At 45.3% G+C, this 25,000-nt stretch overlaps 1 protein-coding gene across 1 annotated transcript in view; it reads left to right on the top strand.

Annotated features, from left to right (window-relative positions):
• The window catches only part of LOC138357304 (uncharacterized), a 46,343-nt gene that overhangs the window by 2,255 nt on the left and 19,088 nt on the right, over positions 1-25,000 (top strand). The window contains exon 2 of the mRNA XM_069313992.1: positions 1,856-2,286. Coding sequence (XP_069170093.1) covers positions 1,856-2,286 — 431 coding nt within the window. The remainder of the gene's footprint in view (positions 1-1,855; positions 2,287-25,000) is intronic.

Genomic DNA, 25,000 nt, shown 5'->3' with positions numbered 1-25,000 from the left:
TATACATATAATATAGGTGCTGGAAACGACCTTCACTATAACTCGTGAAGTAATTAAGGGTTGACCATAAAGCGAGCAACAGCTTACAACAACGGCATCATCTGCAACAGAAGATGCTTAAATCATATTCATAAGATACCTTACGAAGATCTTAAGTTAGCCAGCGGCAGCTGGAGCTAGGAGGCACCACCACTACTACCACTACCACCACTACCACCACCACTACTACCACTACCACCACTACCACCACTACCACCACCACTAACCCCCTAGACCATCATTGACTCTCCAATCTTCACCTTCCAGAAATATAGGTTCAATACCCTAGGTTCCTTAAGGAGTCAGAAGCCCTCCCCAAATTTGGGGAGATAGTTAGCTGTATTTGGGGAGATAGTCAGCTGTATTTGGGGAGATAGTCACCTGTATTTGATGAGATAGTCACCTGTATTTGAGGAGATAGTCAGCTGTATTTGAGGAGATAGTCAGCTGTATTTGAGGAGATAGTCAGCTGTATTTGAGGAGATAGTCAGCTGTATTTGAGGAGATAGTCAGCTGTATTTGATGAGATAGTCAGCTGTATTTGATGAGATAGTCACCTGTATTTGAGGAGATAGTCAGCTGTATTTGAGGAGATAGTCAGCTGTATTTGAGGAGATAGTCACCTGTATTTGAGGAGATAGTCAGCTGTATTTGAGGAGATAGTCACCTGTATTTGAGGAGATAGTCAGCTGTATTTGAGGAGATAGTCACCTGTATTTGAGGAGATAGTCACCTGTATTTGGGGAGATAGTCAGCTGTATTTGATGAGATAGTCAGCTGTATTTGATGAGATAGTCACCTGTATTTGAGGATATAGTCACCTGTATTTGAGGAGATAGTCAGCTGTATTTGAGGAGATAGTCACCTGTATTTGAGGAGATAGTCAGCTGTATTTGAGGAGATAGTCACCTGTATTTGAGGAGATAGTCACCTGTATTTGAGGAGATAGTCAGCTGTATTTGAGGAGATAGTCAGCTATATTCGGAAAAACTATCTTACTATCTCCATTAATTACCCAGAAACTTGAACCGTGGCGTTACTGGTTGTTCGACTAGCAAATTAGTGGGTGTTGGGTAATTAAGTTGAAGAATGTGTTATAGAGCAGGATTAACCTCTGCATGAAGATATTGCCAATAGAGCTGAAGTTAATGGATCTAATTAAAACTATCCTAAATTATATTACAAACTAAAATGCACCAATATCTTGTAATTATTGAACTATGTAATAACACCCCTCTGAAGACAGCCTTGTTGAAGACGAGGGAAGAAATTCGTCAATATTTACACACGCACATACACACACAGGGGCCTGACGGCTGAGTGGACAGCGTTAGGGATTCGTAATCCTAAGGGTCCGGGTTCGATCCCCGGTGATGGCAGAAACAAACTGGGTAGAGTTTTTTTTCACGCTGATGCCTGTCCCCTGTTCACCTAGCAGTAAATAGGTACCTGGGAGTTAGACAGCTGCTACGGGCTGCTTCCTGGTTTGATCCAGGAATCTGTTATTGAGCTTGACAGAGCCCAAGTTTCTCCTCAGAGCCTAAGTTTCTCCCCAGAGCCCAAGTTTCTCCCCGGAGCCCAAGTTTCCCCCAGAGCCCAAGTTTCCCCCAGAGCCTAAGTTTCCCCCAGAGCCCAAGTTTCCCCCAGAGCCCAAGTTACCCCCAGAGCCCAAGTTTCCCCCAGAGCCCAAGTTTCCCCCCAGAGCCCAAGTTTCCCCCCAGACCCCAAGTTTCCCCCCAGAGCCCAAGTTTCCCCCAGAGCCCAAGTTTCCCCCCAGAGCCCAAGTTTCCTCCCAGACCCCTAAGTTTCCCCCCAGAGCCCAAGTTTCCCACAGAGCTCAAGTTTCCCCCAGAGCCCAAGTTCCCCACAGAGCTCAAGTTTCCCCCAGAGCCCAAGTTTCCCCCAGAGCTCAAGTTTCCCCCAGAGCCCAAGTTTCCCCCAGAGCCCAAGTTTCCCCCAGAGCCCAAGTTACCCCCAGAGCCCAAGTTTCCCACAGAGCTCAAGTTTCCCCCAGAGCCCAAGTTACCCCCAGAGCCCAAGTTCCCCACAGAGCTCAAGTTTCCCCCAGAGCCCAAGTTTCCCCCAGAGCTCAAGTTTCCCCCAGACCCCAAGTTTCCCCCCAGACCCCAAGTTTCCCCCAGAACCCACCATCAGCAGGAAGGTGTTTGGGATGCAGTGTGGGTGGACAGAGCCACAGGCCCCCAGGGTGAAGGGGACCAGTCTCGCCTGATCTACTTTGGCCAGTCAGTAATGATGATCGGCAGCCCCCCCCCTTGCCCGCCCCCCCTTGCTCCCTCCCTACCCCTTCTCCCTCACTCCCCCTCACCTTGCTCCCTCCCTCCCTCCCTCCCCTCACCACGCTTCCATCATAATAAAGTAGATTATTCTTGTTAATCTGGAAGGTGTGTGTGTGTGTGTGTGTGTGTGTGTGTGTGTGTGTGTGTGTGTACTCACCTAGTTGTGCTTGCAGGGGTTGAACTTTGGCTCTTTGGTCCCGCCTCTCAACCGTCAATCAACTGGTGTACAGGTTCCTGAGCCTACTGGGCTCTATCATATCTACACTTGAAACTGTGTATGGAGTCAGCCTCCACCACATCACTGTCTAATACATTCCATTTGTCAACCACTCTGACACTAAAAAAGTTCTTTCTAATATCTCTGTGGCTCATTTGGGCACTCAGTTTCCACCTGTGTCCCCTTGTTCGTGTACCACCAGTGTTGAATAATCCGTCCTTATCTACTCTGTGATTTCCCCTGAGAATTTTGTATGTTGTGATCATGTCTCCCCGAGCTGTATGTGTGTGTGTGGGTGTACCTAGTTACCGAGTACTCACTCACCTGTTCACCTGTGTGTGTGTTTATTAACGAATAAATATACAATAAATGTATCTAGACCACATATATATATATATATATATATATATATATATATATATATATATATATATATATATATATATATATATATATATATATATATGTGTGTATACATATATATATTTAATACATCCTCAGCCTAGAGGCCTGGCAGCTACCTCGGAACTGACACGTGACCTGGGCCCTAAACTTTTAATTAAATCTCCACATGGCATAGATAGCACACTAATGCCCCCGACTCTCGTAGGCGCATTAGTGCATGCTCCACGCGCACGCGCGCACGCACGCCAAGCTTGCTGTTTGGGCTCGTGTGAAAGTCTCTAGAAAGCATTATTGGAACGTGACTTAAATCTGGCATTAGAGTTCTAATGTGTTTTTGGCTTGTTTTGGAGATTCGTTAAGATGCGCACCGGCCTCTTGGTACCTGCGGGATCGAGCTTTAGCTCTTGGACCCCGCGTTTCTTGGCCCCCGGTTGTGTAACGTAATAAATCCTGACTTGTATCACATCTTTTTTTTACAATTGTGAAGTGTAATCACTTCTTTAATTAAACGTCTGTTAGATGTATACATGGGTGTGAGTGTTGAATGTATACATGGGTGTGAGTGTTGAATGTATACATGGGTGTGAGTGGTTGAATGTGTACATGGGTGTGAGTGTTGAATGTATACATGGGTGTGAGTAAAGGAGTAAGAGGGAATAAGACAATAAAGAGAGCACTCAGAGTAAAACACAATCAAGTATTGAGAATGGGGTCAATAGTGTGTTATCCCACACTCTCCCAAGGGTTAATATTTCTGTATTAAGGAAGTGAGAGCATTGTGAGAGCCAGAGTGAGAGTCGGACGCCATCGCTCTCACTCTCACCTGACCAAAGAGCCAAAGCTCAACCCCCCGCAAGCACAATTAGGTGAGTACAGCAACTTCTATACCCACCAAACTGAGAGCAAATCACTTCGTTTCAAGAGAGAGTTGTTAGCTGAGCCTTGCCCAAAGCTCTTATTACCCGGTACAAGGTGAAATCCACAAGGGCCGTGACGAGGATTCGAACTTACGTTCGAAAGGTTCCCAGACGCTGCCTTAATCAACTGAGACGATTAAGGCAACTGAGGTGATATAGTATAAGGTTTCTCTTACCTTTTTACCTCATTACCTGCCTTACCTGCTCATTATCTGCTCATTATCTCCCTCTCTCTCTCTCTCTCTCTCTCTCTCTCTCTCTCTCTCTCTCTCTCTCTCTCTCTCTCTCTCTCTCTCTCTCTCTCACCTTTCCACTTCCCTTTCGTCCCTAAGGCAAAATTTCCTTCCCTTCTTTTCCGCTGGAAAAGTTGGGTAAAAGTTGTATGAATTCCTGTACCCGCGTTCCACGCTCTTGTCATTGTATTACAGAACTAGACTAATCTTGCAATGGGGAGTCAGCTCTCTTGCTAATTATAAATCCAGAGAGGTGAAGGGAGAGTGGGAGAGATTACCTGGGGGTGTAGCCCCCCCCTGGGGTCACACAGCTGGGGTGTAGCCCCCCCTGGGGTCACACAGCTGGGGTGTAGCCCCCCTGGGGTCACACAGCTGGGGTGTAGCCCCCCTGGGGTCACACAGCTGGGGTGTAGCCCCCCTGGGGTCACACAGCTGGGGTGTAGCCCCCCTGGGGTCACACAGCTGGGGTGTAGCCCCCCTGGGTCACACAGCCCGGGGTGTAGCCCCCCTGGGGTCACACAGCTGGGGTGTAGCCCCCCTGGGGTCACACAGCTGGGGTGTAGCCCCCCTGGGGTCACACAGCTGGGGTGTAGCCCCCTGGGGTCACACAGCTGGGGTGTAGCCCCTTGGGGTCACACAGCCCGGGGTGTAGCCCCCCCTAGGGTCAGGTGGATGCGAACCACGACCACCTACATTACACGAACTTGTTACACACCAACCAACCGCTACCCAACTCTCCCCCACGTAATAAACCCCTTAATTGCTCCCTAGTGCATTTAACGACAGTGAACAAGCCAGGAGGCGTATAGCTCCCTTCCTTACACACTACTACCACCCTCACCTCTGAACCTTAATGACCCAAGCTGAAATAACCCTTATGTTGACCTTGTATAAGTCCCATCTGGCCAGGGGGAGCTCGGCCCCTTTTGATGTCAATGAGGTATTTTTGTCCGAGCCGTGAGCACACACAGACAGACAGTAATTACACCTACACCCACTTTCACTCTTCAGGCGGATGTAATAACATATTACACCTCTATGGCATCCACCTTTCATTTCCCTTTCTGCTTTTTAGATCTCTTGGTTCGTGTGTAATTCCTGCGTTTATCACTCTCTCTCTCTCTTATTCCTTTGCCTTCGGTGATGGCAGTAAATTGCATTTATTCGGTGCATATTTCTAGTGTTATTCAGATATTACAAATCGGAGGAGAGTATTAGTTACGTAATATTACCTAGAAGTAAAATAGGTACCTGGGTGTTAGTCAGGTGTCACGGGCTGCTTCCTGGGGGTGGAGGTGTAGCCTTCACCCGGTCCTCGACCCGGGTCCCTGCGACCCGGTCGAGGACCGGGTTGCAGGGACACTAAAGCCCCGAAATCATCTCAAGATAACGTAATTTTACCTAGCAGTAAAATAGGTACCTGGGTGTTAGTCAGCTGTCACGGGCTGCTTCCTGGGGTGGAGGCCTGGTCGAGGACCGGGCCGCGGGGACACTAAAGCCCCCGAAATCATCTCAAGATAACGTCAAGATAACGTGTCCTCAGGGGCGCATGCCAGGCTATCTTCCCAGCCTGCAGCTCTCTCCCTCACACTGATATCAGACTTGTAATGCTTTCTCCATAGTTGATTCTCACTTTTCTGGCGCGGTTATCAGCGCTCCCAGAGTGTGTGTGTATTGGATAGCTCGCAGGACTCGTAATTCTGTGGCGCGGGTTCGATTCCCGCACCAGGCAGAAACAAATGGGCAAAAGTTTCTTTCATCTTGAAGGCCCTTGTTACCTAGCAGTAAAATAGGTACCTGGGTGTTAGTCAGCTGTCACGGGCTGCTTCCTGGGGGATGGAGGCCTGGTCGAGGACCGGGCCGCGGGGACACTAAAGCCCCGAAATCATCTCAAGATAACCTCAAGATAACGTAATTTTACCTAGCAGTAAAATAGGTACCTGGGTGTTAGTCAGCTGTCACGGGCTGCTTCCTTGGGATGGAGGCCTGGTCGAGGACCGGGCCGCGGGGACACTAAAGCCCCGAAATCATCTCAAGATAACCTCAAGATAACGTAATTTTACCTAGCAGTAAAATAGGTACCTGGATGTTAGTCAGCTGTCACGGGCTGCTTCCTGGGGTTGGAAGGCCTGGTCGAGGACCGGGCCGCGGGGACACTAAAGCCCCGAAATCATCTCAAGATAACCTCAAGATAACGTAATTTTACCTAGCAGTAAAATAGGTACCTGGGTGTTAGTCAGCTGTCACGGGCTGCTTCCTGGGGGTGGAAGGCCTGGTCGAGGACCGGGCCGCGGGGACACTAAAGCCCCGAAATCATCTCAAGATAACCTCAAGATAACCCAGCATCAAAAGCACCACAGACGTGGCTGGACCAAACTCACTCCAACACTCACCTCATGTAAGAGGAATATGATATCAACTGGATTTAAATTTGGTTATCAAGAAGACATCACTTTGTCAGAGTAATTCCTGAATAATATCATGTATTCAGCTGAGGGGCTTCTTCCTGAGTAGTTCCCTTATCCTGGCTTGTAGATCAGCTTTATCCTTATCCTGGCTTGTAGACCAGCTTTATCCTTATCCTGGCTTGTAGACCTGCTGTACCCTTATCCTTGCTTGTCGACCTGCTGTATCCTTATCCTAGCTTGTCGGCCTGCTGTACCCTTATCCTAGCTTGTAGATCTGCTGTTCCCTTATCCTAGCTTGTCGACCTGCTGTACCCTTATCCTGGCTTGTAGACCTGCTGGATCCTTTTCCTAGCTTGTCGACCTGCTGTATTCTTATCCTAGCTTGTCGACCTGCTGTATCCTTATCCTAGCTTGTCGACCTGCTGTATCCTTATCCTAGCTTGTCGACCTGCTGTATCCTTATCCTAGCTTGTCGACCTGCTGTATCCTTATCCTAGCTTGTCGACCTGCTGTATCCTTATCCTAGCTTGTAGACTCGCTGTATCCTTATCCTACCTTGTCGACCTGCTGTATCCTTATCCTAGCTTGTAGACCTGCTGTATCCTTATCCTAGCTTGTCGACCTGCTGTATCCTTATCCTAGCTTGTCGACCTGCTGTATCCTTATCCTAGCTTGTCGACCTGCTGTATCCTTATCCTAGCTTGTCGACCTGCTGTATCTTTATCCTAGCTTGTCGACCTGCTGTACCCTTATCCATCTGACTAGTTCTTTTATCCTAACACATAGACCTGCTTTACCCTGATCCACGTCACTCCTTACTAAGCTTAATTTTCTAACAAGCGAGTTAATATTTCTGACAAGGCGTGAGTTGTAGGTTATAAGGAATTGTGTGCTAGAACTTATACCGTTGGCTGGATAGGTGATTCCCTACAGAGGAAAGGATAAGTGCAACTTATTATAAGTGTAAGTATGGATATCAGGCCAGGCTGGAGAGTGCAGTAAGTGCTGTGATATAGGCACCTTGGGTCTTAAGTTTCAAACACTTCGTTGGAACATAATTTAGATTACAAAGATTAGATTTTAGTAAGTCACAAAGTTCAGAAGCGTTGGATGAACAACCCAGCGGGTTTTCTTCCTATTGGGGAGTGTTGTACATGCTGCTATGGCGGTGTGTCCACTCACAGGATGAGTGGCGCTGCCCAATACTGTCACTATGGCGGTGTGTCCACTCACAGGATGAGTGGCGCTGCCCAATACTGTCACTATGGCGGTGTGTCCACTTACAGGATGAGTGGCGCTGCCCAATACTGTCACTATGGCGGTGTGTCCACTCACAGGATGAGTGGCGCTGCCCAATACTGTCACTATGGTGGTGTGTCCACTCACAAGATGAGTGACGCTGCCCAATACTGTCACTATGGCGGTGTGTCCACTCACAGGATGAGTGGCGCTGCCCAATACTGTCACTATGGCGGTGTGTCCACTCACAGGATGAGTGACGCTGCCCAATACTGTCACTATGGCGGTGTGTCCACTCACAGGATGAGTGACGCTGCCCAATACTGTCACTATGGCGGTGTGTCCACTCACAGGATGAGTGACGGTGCCCAATACTGTCACTATGGCGGTGTGTCCACTCACAAGATGAGTGACGCTGCCCAATACTGTCACTATGGCGGTGTGTCCACTCACAGGATGAGTGGCGCTGCCCAATACTGTCACTATGGCGGTGTGTCCACTCACAGGATGAGTGACGCTGCCCAATACTGTCACTATGGCGGTGTGTCCACTCACAGGATGAGCGCCGCTGCCCAATACTGTCACTATAGCGGTGTGTCCACTCACAGGATGAGTGACGCTGCCCAATACTGTCACTATAGCGGTGTGTCCACTCACAGGATGAGTGACGCTGCCCAATACTGTCACTATGGCGGTGTGTCCACTCACAGGATGAGTGACGCTGCCCAATACTGTCACTATGGCGGTGTGTCCACTCACAGGATGAGTGGCGCTGCCCAATACTGTCACTATGGCGGTGTGTCCACTCACAGGATGAGTGACGCTGCCCAATACTGTCACTATGGCGGTGTGTCCACTCACAGGATGAGTGACGCTGCCCAATACTGTCACTATGGCGGTGTGTCCACTCACAGGATGAGTGGCGCTGCCCAATACTGTCACTATGGCGGTGTGTCCACTCACAGGATGAGTGACGCCGCCCAATAAACTCGCCCCTCGGGGCAAAATTCAAATTTAAGCTGAGACAAAGACTATCAAATAACCTTATTTTCGTCCGCGAACTCAAATTAAAAAAAAATTACTTTCCACCTAACATTTGTTCTGATTTCCATGTCCAAAAGTAACACTATAAAAGTTAAAAAAGCGTCCTTTGAAAATAATTTATGACCGAGATGGCTTTACGAATATTTTAATGTAATCTCTGTGCCTAACAGTTTCAGCTCAAAGCCTGGATAAAAAAAAATCCAGGGATTAGGTTACGACTATGGCACATTTGCTAGGATTGAATTCCAGGTTGGATCAAACAGTCTGTGTTTTACGTGGCCCCTGTGATTAATTCTTGTAGTAATTACTTCATTACTCTATTACTTTGATTGCTATGGTTGGTGGTAGTGGGACTATACGAACTCTTGAGACGATTGGGCAAAGTCGTTCCTACTGTAAATAGGATCACTACACACACACGTCTCTCAGTGATAGGAGTTGATCCCATCAACCACACTCTCAGCACCCGTCCTGTACATGTACGTTCCACACCACATACGCACACACATCATGTACACACACACACACACACACACACACACACACACACACACACACACACACACACACACACACACACACACACACACACACACACGTGTACCGCTCACAGCTAGGTGAGCCCTTGTTCACACACAGGTAACAGCCAATTAACACTGTTTCAATCACCAACCTCGATTGATCAACAGTGCCAGAGTACTTGGCAGCGGCTAATGCAGAGTGCCATAGGGGTGTCAATCAAACGCAATCAACCTCAACTCTCATGGATTTGGAGCCAGATTGTCTGTCTGTCATTTGCCAATGATCATTCTTATCCTGCTGTTAAAACACGTCACTAATTACTTCATCTTCACCTGACGGGTCGTTTGATAGGGCATTACGAAGCTGTTTTCCAGTTAACAGCTAAACAGGTGTTTAGGTATAGGGGAAATTTTACAATGAATTAGTCCAGGTATTAAAAATTTTAGTACATAAAGTATATTTTATGTAATTGGAAAACGTATTTAATCCAGATAATTGATCACTTTTCATCTTTTATAGGGTTGATGGGGGCATCTACCCCCCCCCCCACAACAGTGCCATCATCCTCCCCCCCACAACAGTGCCATCATCCTCCCCCCACAACAGTGCCATCATCCTCCCCCCACAACAGTGCCATCATCCTCCCCCACACAACAGTGCCATCATCCTCCCCCCACACAACAGTGCCATCATCCTCCCCCCCACAACAGTGCCATCATCCTCCCCCCACACAACAGAGCCAAAATGGCGGGCTCACCATAGCCCGTGCTACTTGGAACTTTTTGTTCCAAGTAGCGAATCTTAAACAACAACAATTGTCCCCATATTTTATTCCAGTCTTGTTTACATCAGCGGGTCTTAAGCTCAATATCGCTGATTGGTTCAACAATCCGTGACGTCACCAACCAGGACGTGACGCAAGCGTGACGTAGCTGGGTTATTCTCTGTCTATATATCGCCCCGAGCTGAAGCCGGAGTGTAAGGCTGAGAAGTTTATGAAATTCATATATTAAATGCGAATTTGGAACGGTGGAAATGTGACTTTTTTTGGTGCGTGAGATACGGAAGGGATCATTGAGATGAATGACAGAGGGAAAACACACACACACACACACACACACACACACACACACACACACACACACACACACACACACACACACACACACACACACACACCTGGAACCTGAGACCTGGAACGTTAAGACCAAGAGATCATAGATATAAACTAGCTAAACACAGATGCCGAAGAAATATAAGAAAATTCACTTTGGCAAACAGAGTGGTAGACGGTTGGAACAAGTTAGGTGAGAAGGTGGTGGAGGCCAAGACCGTCAGTAGTTCAAAGCGTTATATGACAAAGAGTGCTGGGAAGACGGGACACCACGAGCGTAGCTCTCATCCTGTAACTACACTTAGGTAATCACACACACACACACACACTAGCAATGATACGAACAGCACATACAAACAATAAACTGCTCCAGCTAACTCAATATCAAACCATCTTGTGAGAGGCGATTTGCAGCCACCTAAATCACCTTGTTTGACAGAGGGGAAGTTGTCAGCAGGTTAAGAACGGCTTCCCTTCTTTCGCTACTGATTTATGAAAGTGCTGCCTCGCTGTTTGTGATGTTTTATAGCTCAAACTGGTGTTTCTTTCTTGAAGAAACAATTGGAAAGACTCCCAGCAGGACCTTGAGTTCATTTTCGTGCAGCGGAAACTTGAAAATCATATTGTAAAAATCTAAATACTACTATAATCCAGGAATCCAGGAAAGATATATGTGTTGACCAGACCACACACTAGAAGGTGAAGGAACGACGACGACGTTTCGGTCCGTCCTGGACCATTCTCAAGTCGATTGTCAACACAAAGGACTTGAGAATGGTCCAGGACGGACCGAAACATCGTCGTCCCTTCACCTTCTAGTGTGTGGTCTGGTCAACATACTTCAGTCACGTTATTGTGACTCATCGCCTGCAAGATATATGTGTTTTAATACACAAGGTGTATATTAGCTGTATAAGATAAAATGTCCTATGTAGGAGGTCAGTCGCTTAGGGATAGTCTCTCTAAACTATAGAACTTGAAACAAGGCGGGTATGTAGGCCAATTGGTGTTTGCTGAAGAGCCATACTGTGGGAAATGTCGACAGCTATAACCCTTTCCTTGCAATTTTCATTAAGTCTGAAATAAAATCAGGGGATGTGTTTCCGTAGATTTTTTATGCTTTCTCCCACCGTTTACCATCACTTGATTTTTACGGTGTACTCGAAAACAATGGAATTAAATTAATTTCGTTTAAAATATTATATTGAAGCTCACATCAAATGAATAACATCGGCGGCGTATGCGAGGCTGACTAACATTAAAACTGCCTTCAGAAACCTGTATATGGAATCCTTCAGAATCTTGAACACCACATATGTAAGACCAATCCTGGAGTATGCGGCCCCAGCATGGAGCCCGTACCTTGTCAAGCACAAGACGAAGCTAGAAAAAGTTCAGAGGTATGCCACTAGACTAGTCCCAGAACAAAGAAGCATGAGTTATGAGGAAAGGCTGCGTCAACTGGACCTCACGTCGCTGGAAGACAGAAGAGCTCGGGGTGACATGATCACCACATACAAAATTGTCAAAGGAATTGACAGGGGTAGACAAGGATGGATTATTTAACACGAGTGGTACACGAACAAGGGGATACAGGTGGAAGCTGAATACCCAAATGAGCCACAGAGACATTAGAAAGAACTTTGTCAGTGTCAGAGTAGTTAATAAATGGAATGCATTAGGAAGTGATGTGGTGGAGGCTGACTCCATACACAGTTTCAAATGTAGATATGATAGAGCCCAATAGGTTCAGGAACCTGTACACCTGTTAATTGACAGTTGAGAGGCGGGACCAAAGAGCCAAAGCTCAACCCCTGCAAGCTATAAATAAATCATAATGTAAAAATACAAAATATTAGAGGTGGAAGAAAAAGTATACTCAGCAAGTATTCAGGGTTGAATCTGCATGATCTCTGAATACCTTTTGTTCTCTTCCCTGAGGCTATGGGACGCTATAATTGCACCAGAGGACGTTCCCCTTTAGATGAGAGAGAGAGAGAGAGAGAGAGAGAGAGAGATAGAGAGAGAGAGAGACAGAGACAGAGAGAGAGAGACAGAGAGTGTGTGTGTGTGTGAGAGAGAGAGAGAGAGAGAGAGAGAGAGAGAGAGAGAGAGAGAGAGAGAGAGAGAGAGAGAGAGAGAGAGAGAGAGAGACAGAGAGAGAGACAGAGACAGAGAGAGACAGAGACAGAGAGAGAGAGAGACAGAGAGAGAGAGAAAGAGGGAGAGAGAGAGAGAAAGAGAGAGAGTGAGAGTGAGACAGAGAGAGAGACAGAGACAGAGAGAGAGAGAGACAGAGAGAGAGAGAGACAGAGAGAGACACAGAGACAGAGAGACAGACAGACAGACAGACAGACAGACAGACAGACAGACACACCCCGGAAATGTCATATATGAAGTTAAACGAGGCAAGACTTGTATTATTTTCAGCCTGCGTCTTGTGCCTGTGAAGTGACAGCAGCGTTAACACATGCACCTCGTCACAGCCTGCGAGCCTCATCCAATCAGAGTAAAGGCGCCTCCGATCTTATCCAATCAGAGTAAAGGTGTGCCTGCGATCTTATCCAATCAGCTTACGGCCAGATCCTGAGACAACATCGAAGAGTATGAGGCTTTCCCAATCCATCAATAGAGTCCCGGGAGAGGACATTTCACTCTCCAAGGAGGAGTTCCTAAAGGTCCACCTTCAAGTGAGGGAGAGCTGAGGCGCTGACAGCGCTGTCCTCCTCTACCAGTCCGGTGCTGTCAGCCGCGGGGAATGAGGTAGTTCTCAACGCTGCCGTGCCTGTTAAGTGTCTTTAAAGTCAGTAATCTAATAGAGAAGTAATGATGCCTCGAGTCTGAGCGGCAGGTCTGAGCGGCAGGTCTGAGGGGCAGGTCTGAGGGGCAGGTCTGAGGGGCAGGTCTGAGGGGCAGGTCTGAGGGGCAGGTCTGAGGGGCAGGTCTGAGGGGCAGGTCTGAGCGGCTGGTCTGAGCGGCAGGTCTGAGTGTCAAGTCTGAGGTAGACTCCCCTACCTCCCAGGCTCTTGCTAGGGGTGGGGGGGGGAGACTACCTCTCAGAACTTGCTAGGAGGAAGGAACCTAGCAAAACACTTGCTAGGTTGCTAGGTTAAGGAGCCTCCTAAGACAAACAATCCGACAAATTATTGAAATAATATTATACAACTGTGGTTTACTAATTTATATATAAACTAGCTGTACCCGGCCACGCGTTGCTGTGGCACAACAACCTTCACTTGACTCCCAGTCCTCCCCACCATTCCCCACTCCCTCGTCCCTCGTCCTCCCCACCATTCCCCACTCCCTCGTCCCTCGTCCTCCCCACCATCCCCCACTCCCTCGTCCCTCGTCCTCCTCACCATTCCCCACTCCCTCGTCCCTCGTCCTCCCCACCATTCCCCACTCCCTCGTCCCTCGTCCTCCCCACCATCCCCCACTCCCTCGTCCCTCGTCCTCCCCACCATTCCCCACTCCCTCGTCCCTCGTCTTCCCCACCATCCCCCACTCCCTCGTCCCTCGTCCTCCCCACCATTCCCCACTCCCTCGTCCCTCGTCCTCCCCACCATCCCCCACTCCCTCGTCCCTCGTCCTCCCCACCATCCCCCACTCCCTCGTCCCTCGTCCTCCCCACCATTCCCCACTCCCTCGTCCCTCATCCTCCTCACCATTCCCCACTCCCTCGTCCCTCGTCCTCCCCACCATTCCCCACTCCCTCGTCCCTCGTCCTCCCCACCATTCCCCACTCCCTCGTCCCTCGTCCTCCTCACCATTCCCCACTCCCTCGTCCCTCGTCCTCCCCACCATTCCCCACTCCCTCGTCCCTCGTCCTCCCCACCATTCCCCACTCCCTCGTCCCTCGTCCTCCCCACCATTCCCCACTCCCTCGTCCCTCGTCCTCCCCACCATTCCCCACTCCCTCGTCCCTCGTCCTCCCCACCATTCCCCACTCCCTCGTCCAATGCATTCCCAAATGATCTGATGTTCCCATCAGAAAATTGGGAACATGAAATGATCTGATGTTCCCATCAGAAAATTGGGAACATGAAATGATCTGATGTTCCCATCACTGAAATATAAGAAAAACAGTTAAAAAATCAATAAACTATACTCACGAAATGAACGGTATGGTAAACAACGCAGCTCAATTCCAACGCAATGTCACACAAAATAATTAAATGAAAATGAAAATAAATTGAAATCTATAAAAATTCAACTTATCAATGCAATCGGAAACATTGAAATGGGATCGTAACATATTTAGTATAGCGTGTGTTGCTCTTACGTGCAACAGATGGCGCTGTTTCTTAAAAAAACATGTTTTTTACCTGTCACAGGTGTGGCATATATATAGTAGGTATATAAAAAAATGCGCGTATTCGAATGGAACGTTGTGTCAAAATTTCAAAGCAATCGGTGAAGAACTTTCGGAGATTAGCGATTTTGAACAAACGAACATATTCATTTTAATTTATATAGATATTTCTAATGTTCATAATTATATTTGTTCACGAAATGAAGTTTGAAACGTATTTTTTTGTGCCATTACAAGTAAAAGAAGCCGAGACGTTCCTGAAATAAACAGCTGCATTGATTCATACGTCATTTGATTCATATTCACTACTTGATTCACTGCTTAAAACAGTTGATTCTCATTCACTACCGCCTTTGATTGTAAGTCGTACGTGGGTCCCAGATGTAAAAGTTTCAATAAAGTTAAAACCAATTTTATAGTCCATTTCTGGAATTATTTTATTATCAGAGAGAGAGAGAGAGAGAGAGAGTTAGAGAGAGAGAGAGAGAGAGAGAGAGAGAGAGAGAGAGAGAGAGAGAGAGAGAGAGGAGGAGAGAGAGAGAGAGAGGAGAGAGAGAGAGAGAGAGTTAAGAGAGAGAGAGAGAGAGAGAGAGAGGAGAGAGAGAGAGAGAGAGAGAGAGAGAGTTAAAGAGAGAGAGAGAGAGAGAGAGAGAGTTAAGAGAGAGAGAGAGTTAAAGAGAGAGAGAGAGAGAGAGAGAGAGAGTTAAAGAGAGAGAGAGGAGAGAGAGAGAGAGTTAGAAGAGAGAGAGTAGAGAGAGAGAGAGAGAGAGAGAGTTAAAGAGAGAGAGAGAGAGAGAGAGAGAGAGAGAGAGAGAGAGAGTAGAGAGAGAGTTAAGAGAGAGAGAGAGAGAGAGAGAGAGAGAGAGAGTTAGAGAGAGAGAGTAGAGAGAGAGAGAGAGAGAGAGAGAGAGTTAAAGAGAGAGAGAGAGAGAGAGAGAGAGAGAGAGAGAGAGAGAGTAGAGAGAGAGAGAGAGAGAGAGAGAGAGAGAGAGAGAGAGAGAGAGAGAGAGAGAGAGAGAGAGAGACCAACAGAACAGGCTCTTCCCCCTTCCTTCCAGTTCCCCCTTTCTCCCCCATTCCCCATCTCCCTCACCCTTTCTGCAAATAGAATTTCCCCGCATTTATCGCCTCTCATCAAGATTTAGAATGTGGTTGGGGAAAAGACGCCTGCTGACGGGGAATTTTTAGGGGAAGATTTTCTGCTTGAGGTGCGCCGGTTGCCTGAGGTGTCTGCTGGACTGAGAGAGAGAGAGAGAGAGAGAGAGAGAGAGACAGAGAGAGAGAGACAGAGAGAGAGAGCCAGAGAGAGAGAGCCAGAGAGACAGAGACAGATAGAGACAGAGAGAGAGAGAGAGAGAGACAAGCAAATACTTATATCTCCCAGCGTCTGGAAAATAAACCCCAGACAAAGGGAAGTAAAAGAAAATGGGAACTGGGAAATGAGAAACTGACGAAGTGCAAAGAAGAGAAATTCGTCTCACGAGAGGGAGGAAATGAGGGGAGAGTGGCAGTGCTTTGAGAAATGAAGATGTGGGTAGAGAGGCAGCGAAGCTGACCTCCAGAACGTGGAGAATGATGCATAGAAAGGAGAAATGTTTGAATAAATGTGGATAAAGGAACGAAAAAGAAAGTTGAGAGAGCCTGGAATCTCATGTTTTCAGAGATCAGGAAAGGAGAGACTAGCACAAGGTTCTCTTCCCAATCTACAAATCTGTGTATCTTGAGATATAGAATAAAGACACAGAATAGGGTGACACTTCCAATCTTGAGAGATTCTTTATCCTCTGTGAATTCTATGTAGCCAAAATTCTGTACGTCTTCCGTTTTCTGTGAATACTATGTAAACCTAAATAAGTTAATCATTTTCTGTGTTTCCTCTTATTATTCAAGTCTATGCCACGTTCCTCATCTCTGTTTTCTATCATACTTTACCATCTGAGTATACTTCTCTTTGGAAGTAAACCTATAAATGGTTTACTTGTTCATTCTGCTTCTAGTTTAACTTCCGTGTCTTCATGCAGTTTACACAGAGCTGTCACTAACGACTGCTGGACATGGGTTGGATGTCATGGAGACATAGCTGGATTTGGCTACATCCCCCGTAAGCGCTGGACTTGGCTGGACCTGCGCTGGACTTGGTTGGACCTGCGTTGGACTTGGGTAGACCTCTTACTAACTGGAAACGATACACGCTGTGTTCATAGAGCGGATTTCACGTCTGACTGGGCAGAGTGAAATTGTTCAGCAGTAGAGGGGTGTTTCTGTCTGTCTGTCTGTCTGTCTGTCTGTCTGTCTGTCTGTCTGTCTGTCTGTCTGTCTGTCTCTCCTCTCTCTCTCTCTCTCTCTCGCTCTCTCTCTCTCTCTCTCTCTCTCTCTCTCTCTCTCTCTCTCTCTCTCTCTCTCTCTCTCTCTCTCTCTCTCTCTCCTTCTCTCTCTCCTCTCTCTCTCTCTCTCTCTCTCTCTCTCTCTCTCTCTCTCTCTCTCTCTCTCTCTCTCTCTCTCTCTCTCTCTCTCTCTCTCTCTCTCCTTCTCTCTCTCTCTCTCTCTCTCTCTCTCTCTCTCTCTCTCTCTCTCTCTCTCTCTCTCTCTCTCTCTCTCTCTCTCTCTCTCTCTCTCTCTTTCGTCGGAATTTCGAGTCATTCTATTGAACATCTATTTTCCTTATCTCCTCTGTCAGTTCTTTGAAAATCTTGTCTATCACGAATATGTCTAGACTGTCTATTTTCCTTATATATCATCCCTCTCACTTCCGGGACCAGTCATGTGTCTGTAGATGACGGGAGGTCTCCACCAAGGAGCTGGATATTCCTGTATTGGTATTACCTGATGTCTCTGTTCACTTAGTAGGAAATAGGTACCTGTGAGTTAGATAACTGTTGTGGGTGGCATCTGGAGAATGTCTGTAGTTAGAATAGGATAAGCCTGCCAGCTTTCCCTGTCTCAGGGTATGGTGAGACGTCGCTACTGAAGGAATCTTCTTCCCTAATCTTGTGGTTCAAAACCCTTGTAGGAGTTTGGGAGGTGTTTGTGTGTGTGTACTCACCTAGTTGTACTCACCTAGTTGTGTTTGCGGGGGTTGAGCTCTGGCTCTTTGGTCCCGCCTCTCAACCGTCAATCAACAGGTGTACAGATTCATGAGCCTATCGGGCTCTGTCATATCTACACTTGAAACTGTGTATGGAGTCAGCCTCCACCACATCACTTCCTAATGCATTCCATTTGTCAACCACTCTGACACTAAAAAGTTCTTTCTAATATCTCTGTGGCTCATTTGGGCACTCAGTTTCCACCTGTGTCCCCTTGTGCGTGTTCCCCTTGTGTTAAATAGACTGTCTTTATCTACCCTATCAATCCCCTTCAGAATCTTGAATGTGGTGATCATGTCCCCCCTAACTCTTCTGTCTTCCAGCGAAGTGAGATTTAATTCCCGTAGTCTCTCCTCGTAGCTCATACCTCTCAGCTCGGGTACTAGTCTGGTGGCAAACCTTTGAACCTTTTCCAGTTTAGTCTTATCCTTGACTAGATATGGACTCCATGCTGGGGCTGCATACTCCAGGATTGGCCTGACATATGTGGTATACAAAGTTCTGAATGATTCTTTACACAAGTTTCTGAATGCCGTTCGTATGTTGGCCAGCCTGGCATATGCCGCTGATGTTATCCGCTTGATATGTGCTGCAGGAGACAGGTCTGGCGTGATATCAACCCCCAAGTCTTTTTCCTTCTCTGACTCCTGAAGAATTTCCTCTCCCAGATGATACCTTGTATCTGTGTGTGTGTGTGTGTGTGTGTGTGTGTGTGTGTGTGTGTGTGTGTGTGTGTGTGTGTGTGTGTGTGTGTGTGTGTCTGTGTCTGTGTGTGTGTTTGAGAAAGGAGTTTCTGTGGTGGATAGGGTTGTGGCATTATCCCTTTCTCTCTCACTCTCCCTTCTATTCTCTCTCACTCTCCCTCATACCATTCCTTTTATCGTAAGAGAAAGAGTTTACAATCACCTCAGTAGACCTGATTTACTCTACAATCCCCCTCTCGAATACCCATTTCACTAACACACTTTACAATGGTAAACTCCCCCTTTTCACTACCATTTTTATCCAACGTCTGTGAATGCGAGTTAACTTTTGGATTCCTCCTGTGAATGAGCACGGGAACTTTTATTTTAATTCCGACTGCACACTAGAATTGCTTTTTTTTCGTTCCGACTTGAATGCCGACTCGCGCACCAAATGCAAAAGCAAATGCTGTTTTGTTTATGATTTCTCGACCACCTCTCAGGGTAGGGATTTTGTTTGATGTTTCTTGTCTTATTGCGGGCTCACCATAGCCCGTGCTACTTGGAACTTTTTGTTCCAAGTAGCGAATCTTAAGTTTAATTGTTGTATTGACTTCTTGAGAGGAAAACTAGTATAATGAGTTGCTGTATTATCTTCGATACAGTTGTATTTTATGCTTTATTACATTTAATGCCTGGATGTATTGTCACAAATTTAAGTATTTACTATGTAAGTACATATGTAAGTATATATCATTCACATGCACTATTGGAACCTCGAACCCTCGACCACAAGAGTGGAAGATAGGAGCTCTACCGTCCTGTACTATGAATGCCCACAATAAGAGACTGTTCCAGAGAGACAGATTCCAGTTTGTGTCTGGAACTCTCTCAGGCGCTTAGGATGATGAACCCCGAACCTTGTCCACTCGCCTGCGAGGCTGTGTGTGTGTGTGTGTGTGTGTGTGTGTGTGTGTGTGTGTGTGTTCTGTTATTAAGTCTAACTGAAACGTCTTTCTTTATGTTCTTTGTATGTTCTTTGTTGGGAAGAAAGTAGAACAATTAATCCTCCGCATTTAATTTTACACTTTTTAATGAGCTTGGCGTGTTTGGCTAAGGTACAACTTGGCATCTTCAGAGGCAGAGGAAAGTGGAAGCGAAAAGGGAATAATATATATGTGATGGGAAGAGAGCCGGTTACAATGTTGAGAGGTAGTCTGGTCCTGCATTATAATTGGTCGGCTGAGGCTGTAGGTGTGATGTTAACAAGCAATTCTTTCTGGGTGGTTGTAGATAATAGTTAATACCAAGGTGTGGGGGGGGGGGTGGTGATTGTTGATAATAGCTCATGAAGAGAGCTCTCGCCACACAAAATGAAATACAATTAACTACCCCATTAGGGCGCGTCCGTTTCAGTGCTCTCAGTATATAGGCAAGACAATCTTAATGCTCTCATTATATAGGCAAGACAATCTTAATGCTCTCAGTATATAGGCAAGACAATCTTAATGCTCTGAATATATAGGCAAGACAATCTTAATGCTCTGAATATATAGGCAAGACAATCTTAATGCTCTGAATATATAGGCAAGACAATCTTAATGCTCTGAATATATAGGCAAGACAATCTTAATGCTCTCAATATATAGGCAAGACAATCTTAATGCTCTCAATATATAGGCAAGACAATCTCACGCAAGGTGACTGATAAATAGGGTTCCGTTAATGATCACATACTCCTAACTTCCGTATACACTTCCCAGACACTTATGTATGCTGCCCCAGAAATACATATACACTGGCCTGGACACACGTGTCCGCTACCCCATGACACATGTATACATAGCCCTGGACACCCAAATACATTATCGCAGATGCGCCTACATGTTAATGGTATTTTTTTTAAAGAATTCGGTATCTCTGCCTCTTCCTCTCTCTCTCTCTCTCTCTCTCTCTCTCTCTCTCTCTCTCTCTCTCTCTCTCTCTCTCTCTCTCTCTCTCTCTCTCTTTCTCTCTTTCTCTCTCTCTCTCTCTCTCTCTCTCTCTCTCTCTCTCTCTCTCTCTCTCTCTCTCTCTCTTTTTTTCTCTTATTTTTGGGCCTTGCAGGACTGAGCGCCGGGCTGGCACCTTGCAGGACTGAGCGCTGGGCTGGCACCTTGCAGGATTGAGCGCCGGGCTTGCAGGAAAGGACTGGTGTGGAGGGCGTCACGAGGTGTCTATGTTTTGCATATGAAAAGGTTGAGGTTATATGTAGAGAGAGAGAGAGACGGCTCGTGAGAGGAAGAGATCAGCATCCCACTCGAGGGAGGAGGATGCTGTGTGCCTCAGATCTCTTGTGCTCTCAGGGTCGAGCTTCAGCTCTTAAGCTCCGCATTTCCAAGTATCCGTATATCCCCTGGGGCTGCATACTTAAAGGCCAGTCTGGCGTATGTTGTAAATAGCATTAAAACAAGTTTCTTGACTCTCTTGAAATTTGCTTCTTGGATCTTTTTACTTGGGGTCTAGCTCCTGGGGTCAAGCTCCTGGGGTCTAGTACGCCTATATCTACTCTGATAACATGGCCCAAAAGCTTCCGTATAACACGTAAGGCCTTGGAATTATCCGGCAAATAATGTGTACAAAAAAAACTAGCCAAACAGCGCGAATATTCATGCAACTAATGCCGGGTAAATCCCCAGGAGAGCCAGAGGGATTTAATCCCTTGTGTGCTAGGTAATCCCAACCCATCTATTACTGGGAACATGTTAATATGACCGCGGCAGAATATGGCAAGTTCTTCCTCTATATTCTCGCCTTAAACCCAGCGTCGCGGCGGAGCGATTTTATTCACGATAAAAATGGATTAAGTGTTGAGGATTACTGGAGGAGTTTTTGGTTGTGGGGGGTGCTGGGGTGGGGGGGGGGTGGATTTAGGGAAGAAAAGGGGTGAGGAAGGGAGGGTGGTTATCTTGGGATGATTTCGGGGCTTAGCGTCCCCGGGGCCCGGTCCTCGACCAGGCCTCATTTTTCTCACACATCCCCAGGAAGCAGACCGTAGCAGCTGTCATAGCATAGGAGCTAAAACCTAACAGAGAAAAGTGAAAGTAATGATGAATACAATGAAAAGAAAAGGAGAGAAAGAAGGCAAAGAAGAAATCAAAGAAAGAAAAGGTTCAGAAATAAGAAGGAGGAGATAGTAGACAAGAGAAGAAATTAAAACCAAATAAAAAATATGGAATAAGGCAAAAGGAAGAGAAGGGAGAGGAGAGTGGAAGAGGCGAAGGGAGGGAGGGGGGGAGGGGAAAATGATACTATACCCTCTCCCAGGTGGAACAGGTGGGGACACATTAGGCTTAAAGCCCAGAGTAGAGCTTTAAAACTGTGGGCTTTAAATGGTTTCCCCTATGGAAATTCCGATGATTTTATCGTCATGTGTTTACAAAGGTTCATGTGTTTACAAAGGTTCATGTGTTTACAAAGGTTCATGTGTTTACAAAGGTTCATCTGTTTACAAAGGTTCATGTGTTTACAAAGGTTCATCTGTTTACAAAGGTTCATCTGTTTACAAAGGTTCATGTGTTTACAAAGGTTCATGTGTTTACAAAGCTCTATGTCTTTACAAAGCTACATATGTTTACAAAGCTTCAGGTGTTTATAAAGCTACATGTGTGTTACAAAGCTACATGTGTTTACAAAGCTACAGATGTCCAAAAAGGTGTTTACGAACGTTCGGTTATTTTATAGCTGACAACTCTAGAGTTTTTTTCACTCTGCAGTTTATGAATTCTGCAATTTTGAACTCTACACTTGAGCTCTATAGATCAACAACTTGCAATAGAGGATTTTGGAGCTCTGTTAGCTTCTAGGTTTCTCTTACCTTTTCCCATAAAATTTCAGCGAACGAATGATTGGGGAACCGGTAATTGGCAGAGCCTTTCATCCCAATAGCTCTACGGTCGCCAATTTGGCTGTTCATTCTCTTGGCGAATAGGGGACCAAAAAAAAAAACACTGCCAAAACACTCAGAAATGGGTAAGTTGACCGTGACAAATTGTAACGAAGTGGTTGGTTGGGAAAGCATACACGCACGCACACACAAACGCACTCACTCAAACGCACTCATACAAACCTGCGCACGCACACACGCGCGCGCTCATACAAGCACACGGGCATACTGGAGAATGAAAGTTGAATGGCAGATAGAAAGGGTGGATAGGCGGTAGAAAGTAGAGAGGATAGGTGGATTTTGCAGGTTTTCTAAATAGCTGGTATTCTAAATGTCTGGTATTCTAAATATCTGCTATTCTAAATAGCTGGTATTCTAAATATCTGCTATTCTAAATGTCTGCTATTCTAAATATCTGGTATTCTAAATGTCTGCTATACTAAATAGCTGGTATTCTAAATATTTGCTATTCTAAATACCTGGTATTCTAAATATCTGGTATTCTAAATAGTTGCTATTATAAATATCTGCTATTCTAAATATCTGGTATTTTAAATATCTGGTATTCTAAATATCTGGTATTCTAAATATCTGGAATTCCAAATATCTGGTATTCTAAATACCTGGAATTCTAAATATATGGAATTCTAAATATCTGGAATTCTAAATATCTGGAATTCTAAATATCTGGAATTCTAAATATCTGGAATTCTAAATATCTGGAATTCCAAATATCTGGTATTCTAAATATCTGGAATTCTAAATAGCTGATATTCTAAATAGTTGGTATTCTAAATAGTTGGTATTCTAAATATCTGGAATTCTAAATAGTTGGTATTCTAAATATCTGGAATTCTAAATAGCTGATATTCTAAATAGTTGGTATTCTAAATAGTTGGTATTCTAAATAGTTGGTATTCTAAATAGTTGGTATTCTAAATAGTTGGTATTCTAAATAGTTGGTATTCTAAATAGTTGGTATTCTAAATAGTTGGTATTCTAAATAGTTGGTATTCTAAATATCTGGAATTCTAAATAGCTGATATTCTAAATAGTTGGTATTCTAAATAGTTGGTATTCTAAATAGCTGATATTCTAAATAGTTGGTATTCTAAATAGTTGGTATTCTAAATAGTTGGTATTCTAATCTGGTTATATACATCGTCTATTCGTGTAAACAAGTTGTTCTTCGTCTTTCGTCAAAACATCCTCCCTACCCCAGTGTGAAGTTAGGTTAGGTTAAGTTAGGCTGGGTTATAAGAGTAAGTTCAGTGAAGTTTTGTTAGGTCGAATTAAGGTAAGTTAGGTTGCGTTAGGTTAGGTTATTTTACGTTAAATTACGTCAAGTTAGGTCAGGTTATTTTAGGTTAAATTACGTCAAGTTAGGTCAGGTTATTTTAGGTTAGATTACGTCAAGTTAGGTCAGGTTATTTTAGGTTAAATTACGTCAAGTTAGGTCAGGTTATTTTAGGTTAGATTACGTCAAGTTAGGTCAGGTTATTTTACGTTAAATTACGTCAAGTTAGGTCAGGTTACTTTAGGTTAAATTACGTCAAGTTAGGTCAGGTTATTTTAGGTTAAATTACGTCAAGTTAGGTCAGGTTATTTTACGTTAAATTACGTCAAGTTAGGTCAGGTTATTTTAGGTTAGATTACGTCAAGTTAGGTCAGGTTATTTTAGGTTAGATTACGTCAAGTTAGGTCAGGTTATTTTAGGTTAGATTACGTCAAGTTAGGTCAGGTTATTTTAGGTTAAATTACGTCAAGTTAGGTCAGGTTATTTTAGGTTAAATTACGTCAAGTTAGGTCAGGTTATTTTAGGTTAAATTACGTCAAGTTAGGTCAGGTTATTTTAGGTTAGATTACGTCAAGTTAGGTCAGGTTATTTTAGGTTAGATTACGTCAAGTTAGGTCAGGTTATTTTAGGTTAAATTACGTCAAGTTAGGTCAGGTTATTTTAGGTTAAATTACGTCAAGTTAGGTCAGGTTACTTTAGGTTAAATTACGTCAAGTTAGGTCAGGTTACTTTAGGTTAGATTACGTGATTAACATTGACCCAATAACTTAATACAGATAAGTTGATCTCTTGAGATTGGGATGATTTAGGGATTCGCAAAACTTGAGATTGACAGAATGACGGATTGGGATCAGAACTTAGACCATAGATGTGTTGTGAAAGGTATATAGAGACTTCAACAATAAATAATTGTAAATTATGCTGATTCGCTGTTATCTGTGTATGTCTGTTGCCTCATTTGGACTGTTGGGTGCATATGGTATTGACATGTGAAATATGTGACATACATACATATGAATTAATGATATATTGACATACCTGTATGATATTCCTCTTATCCATTCCTTACACCCCCTCCCTCCCCTTGCCTTAATTACAACAATATCTACAACACCTCACTAACCAGGTCCAAACCCCCCCCCCCATCAACCAGGTCCAACAACCACCCTCCCCCATCAACCACAATCCGCCGCTGGCCTTAATTTCGCTACTTGTCAATACCACAGTGATAGAGCAATTAGGCCCCCGTCAGGGAGCCAACA

Source organism: Procambarus clarkii, chromosome 77, assembly GCF_040958095.1.
Source record: "Procambarus clarkii isolate CNS0578487 chromosome 77, FALCON_Pclarkii_2.0, whole genome shotgun sequence".
NCBI lineage: Eukaryota > Metazoa > Arthropoda > Malacostraca > Decapoda > Cambaridae > Procambarus > Procambarus clarkii.
Note: the sequence above shows the minus strand (reverse complement) of the source record. Positions and strands in the feature narration are given on the sequence as shown.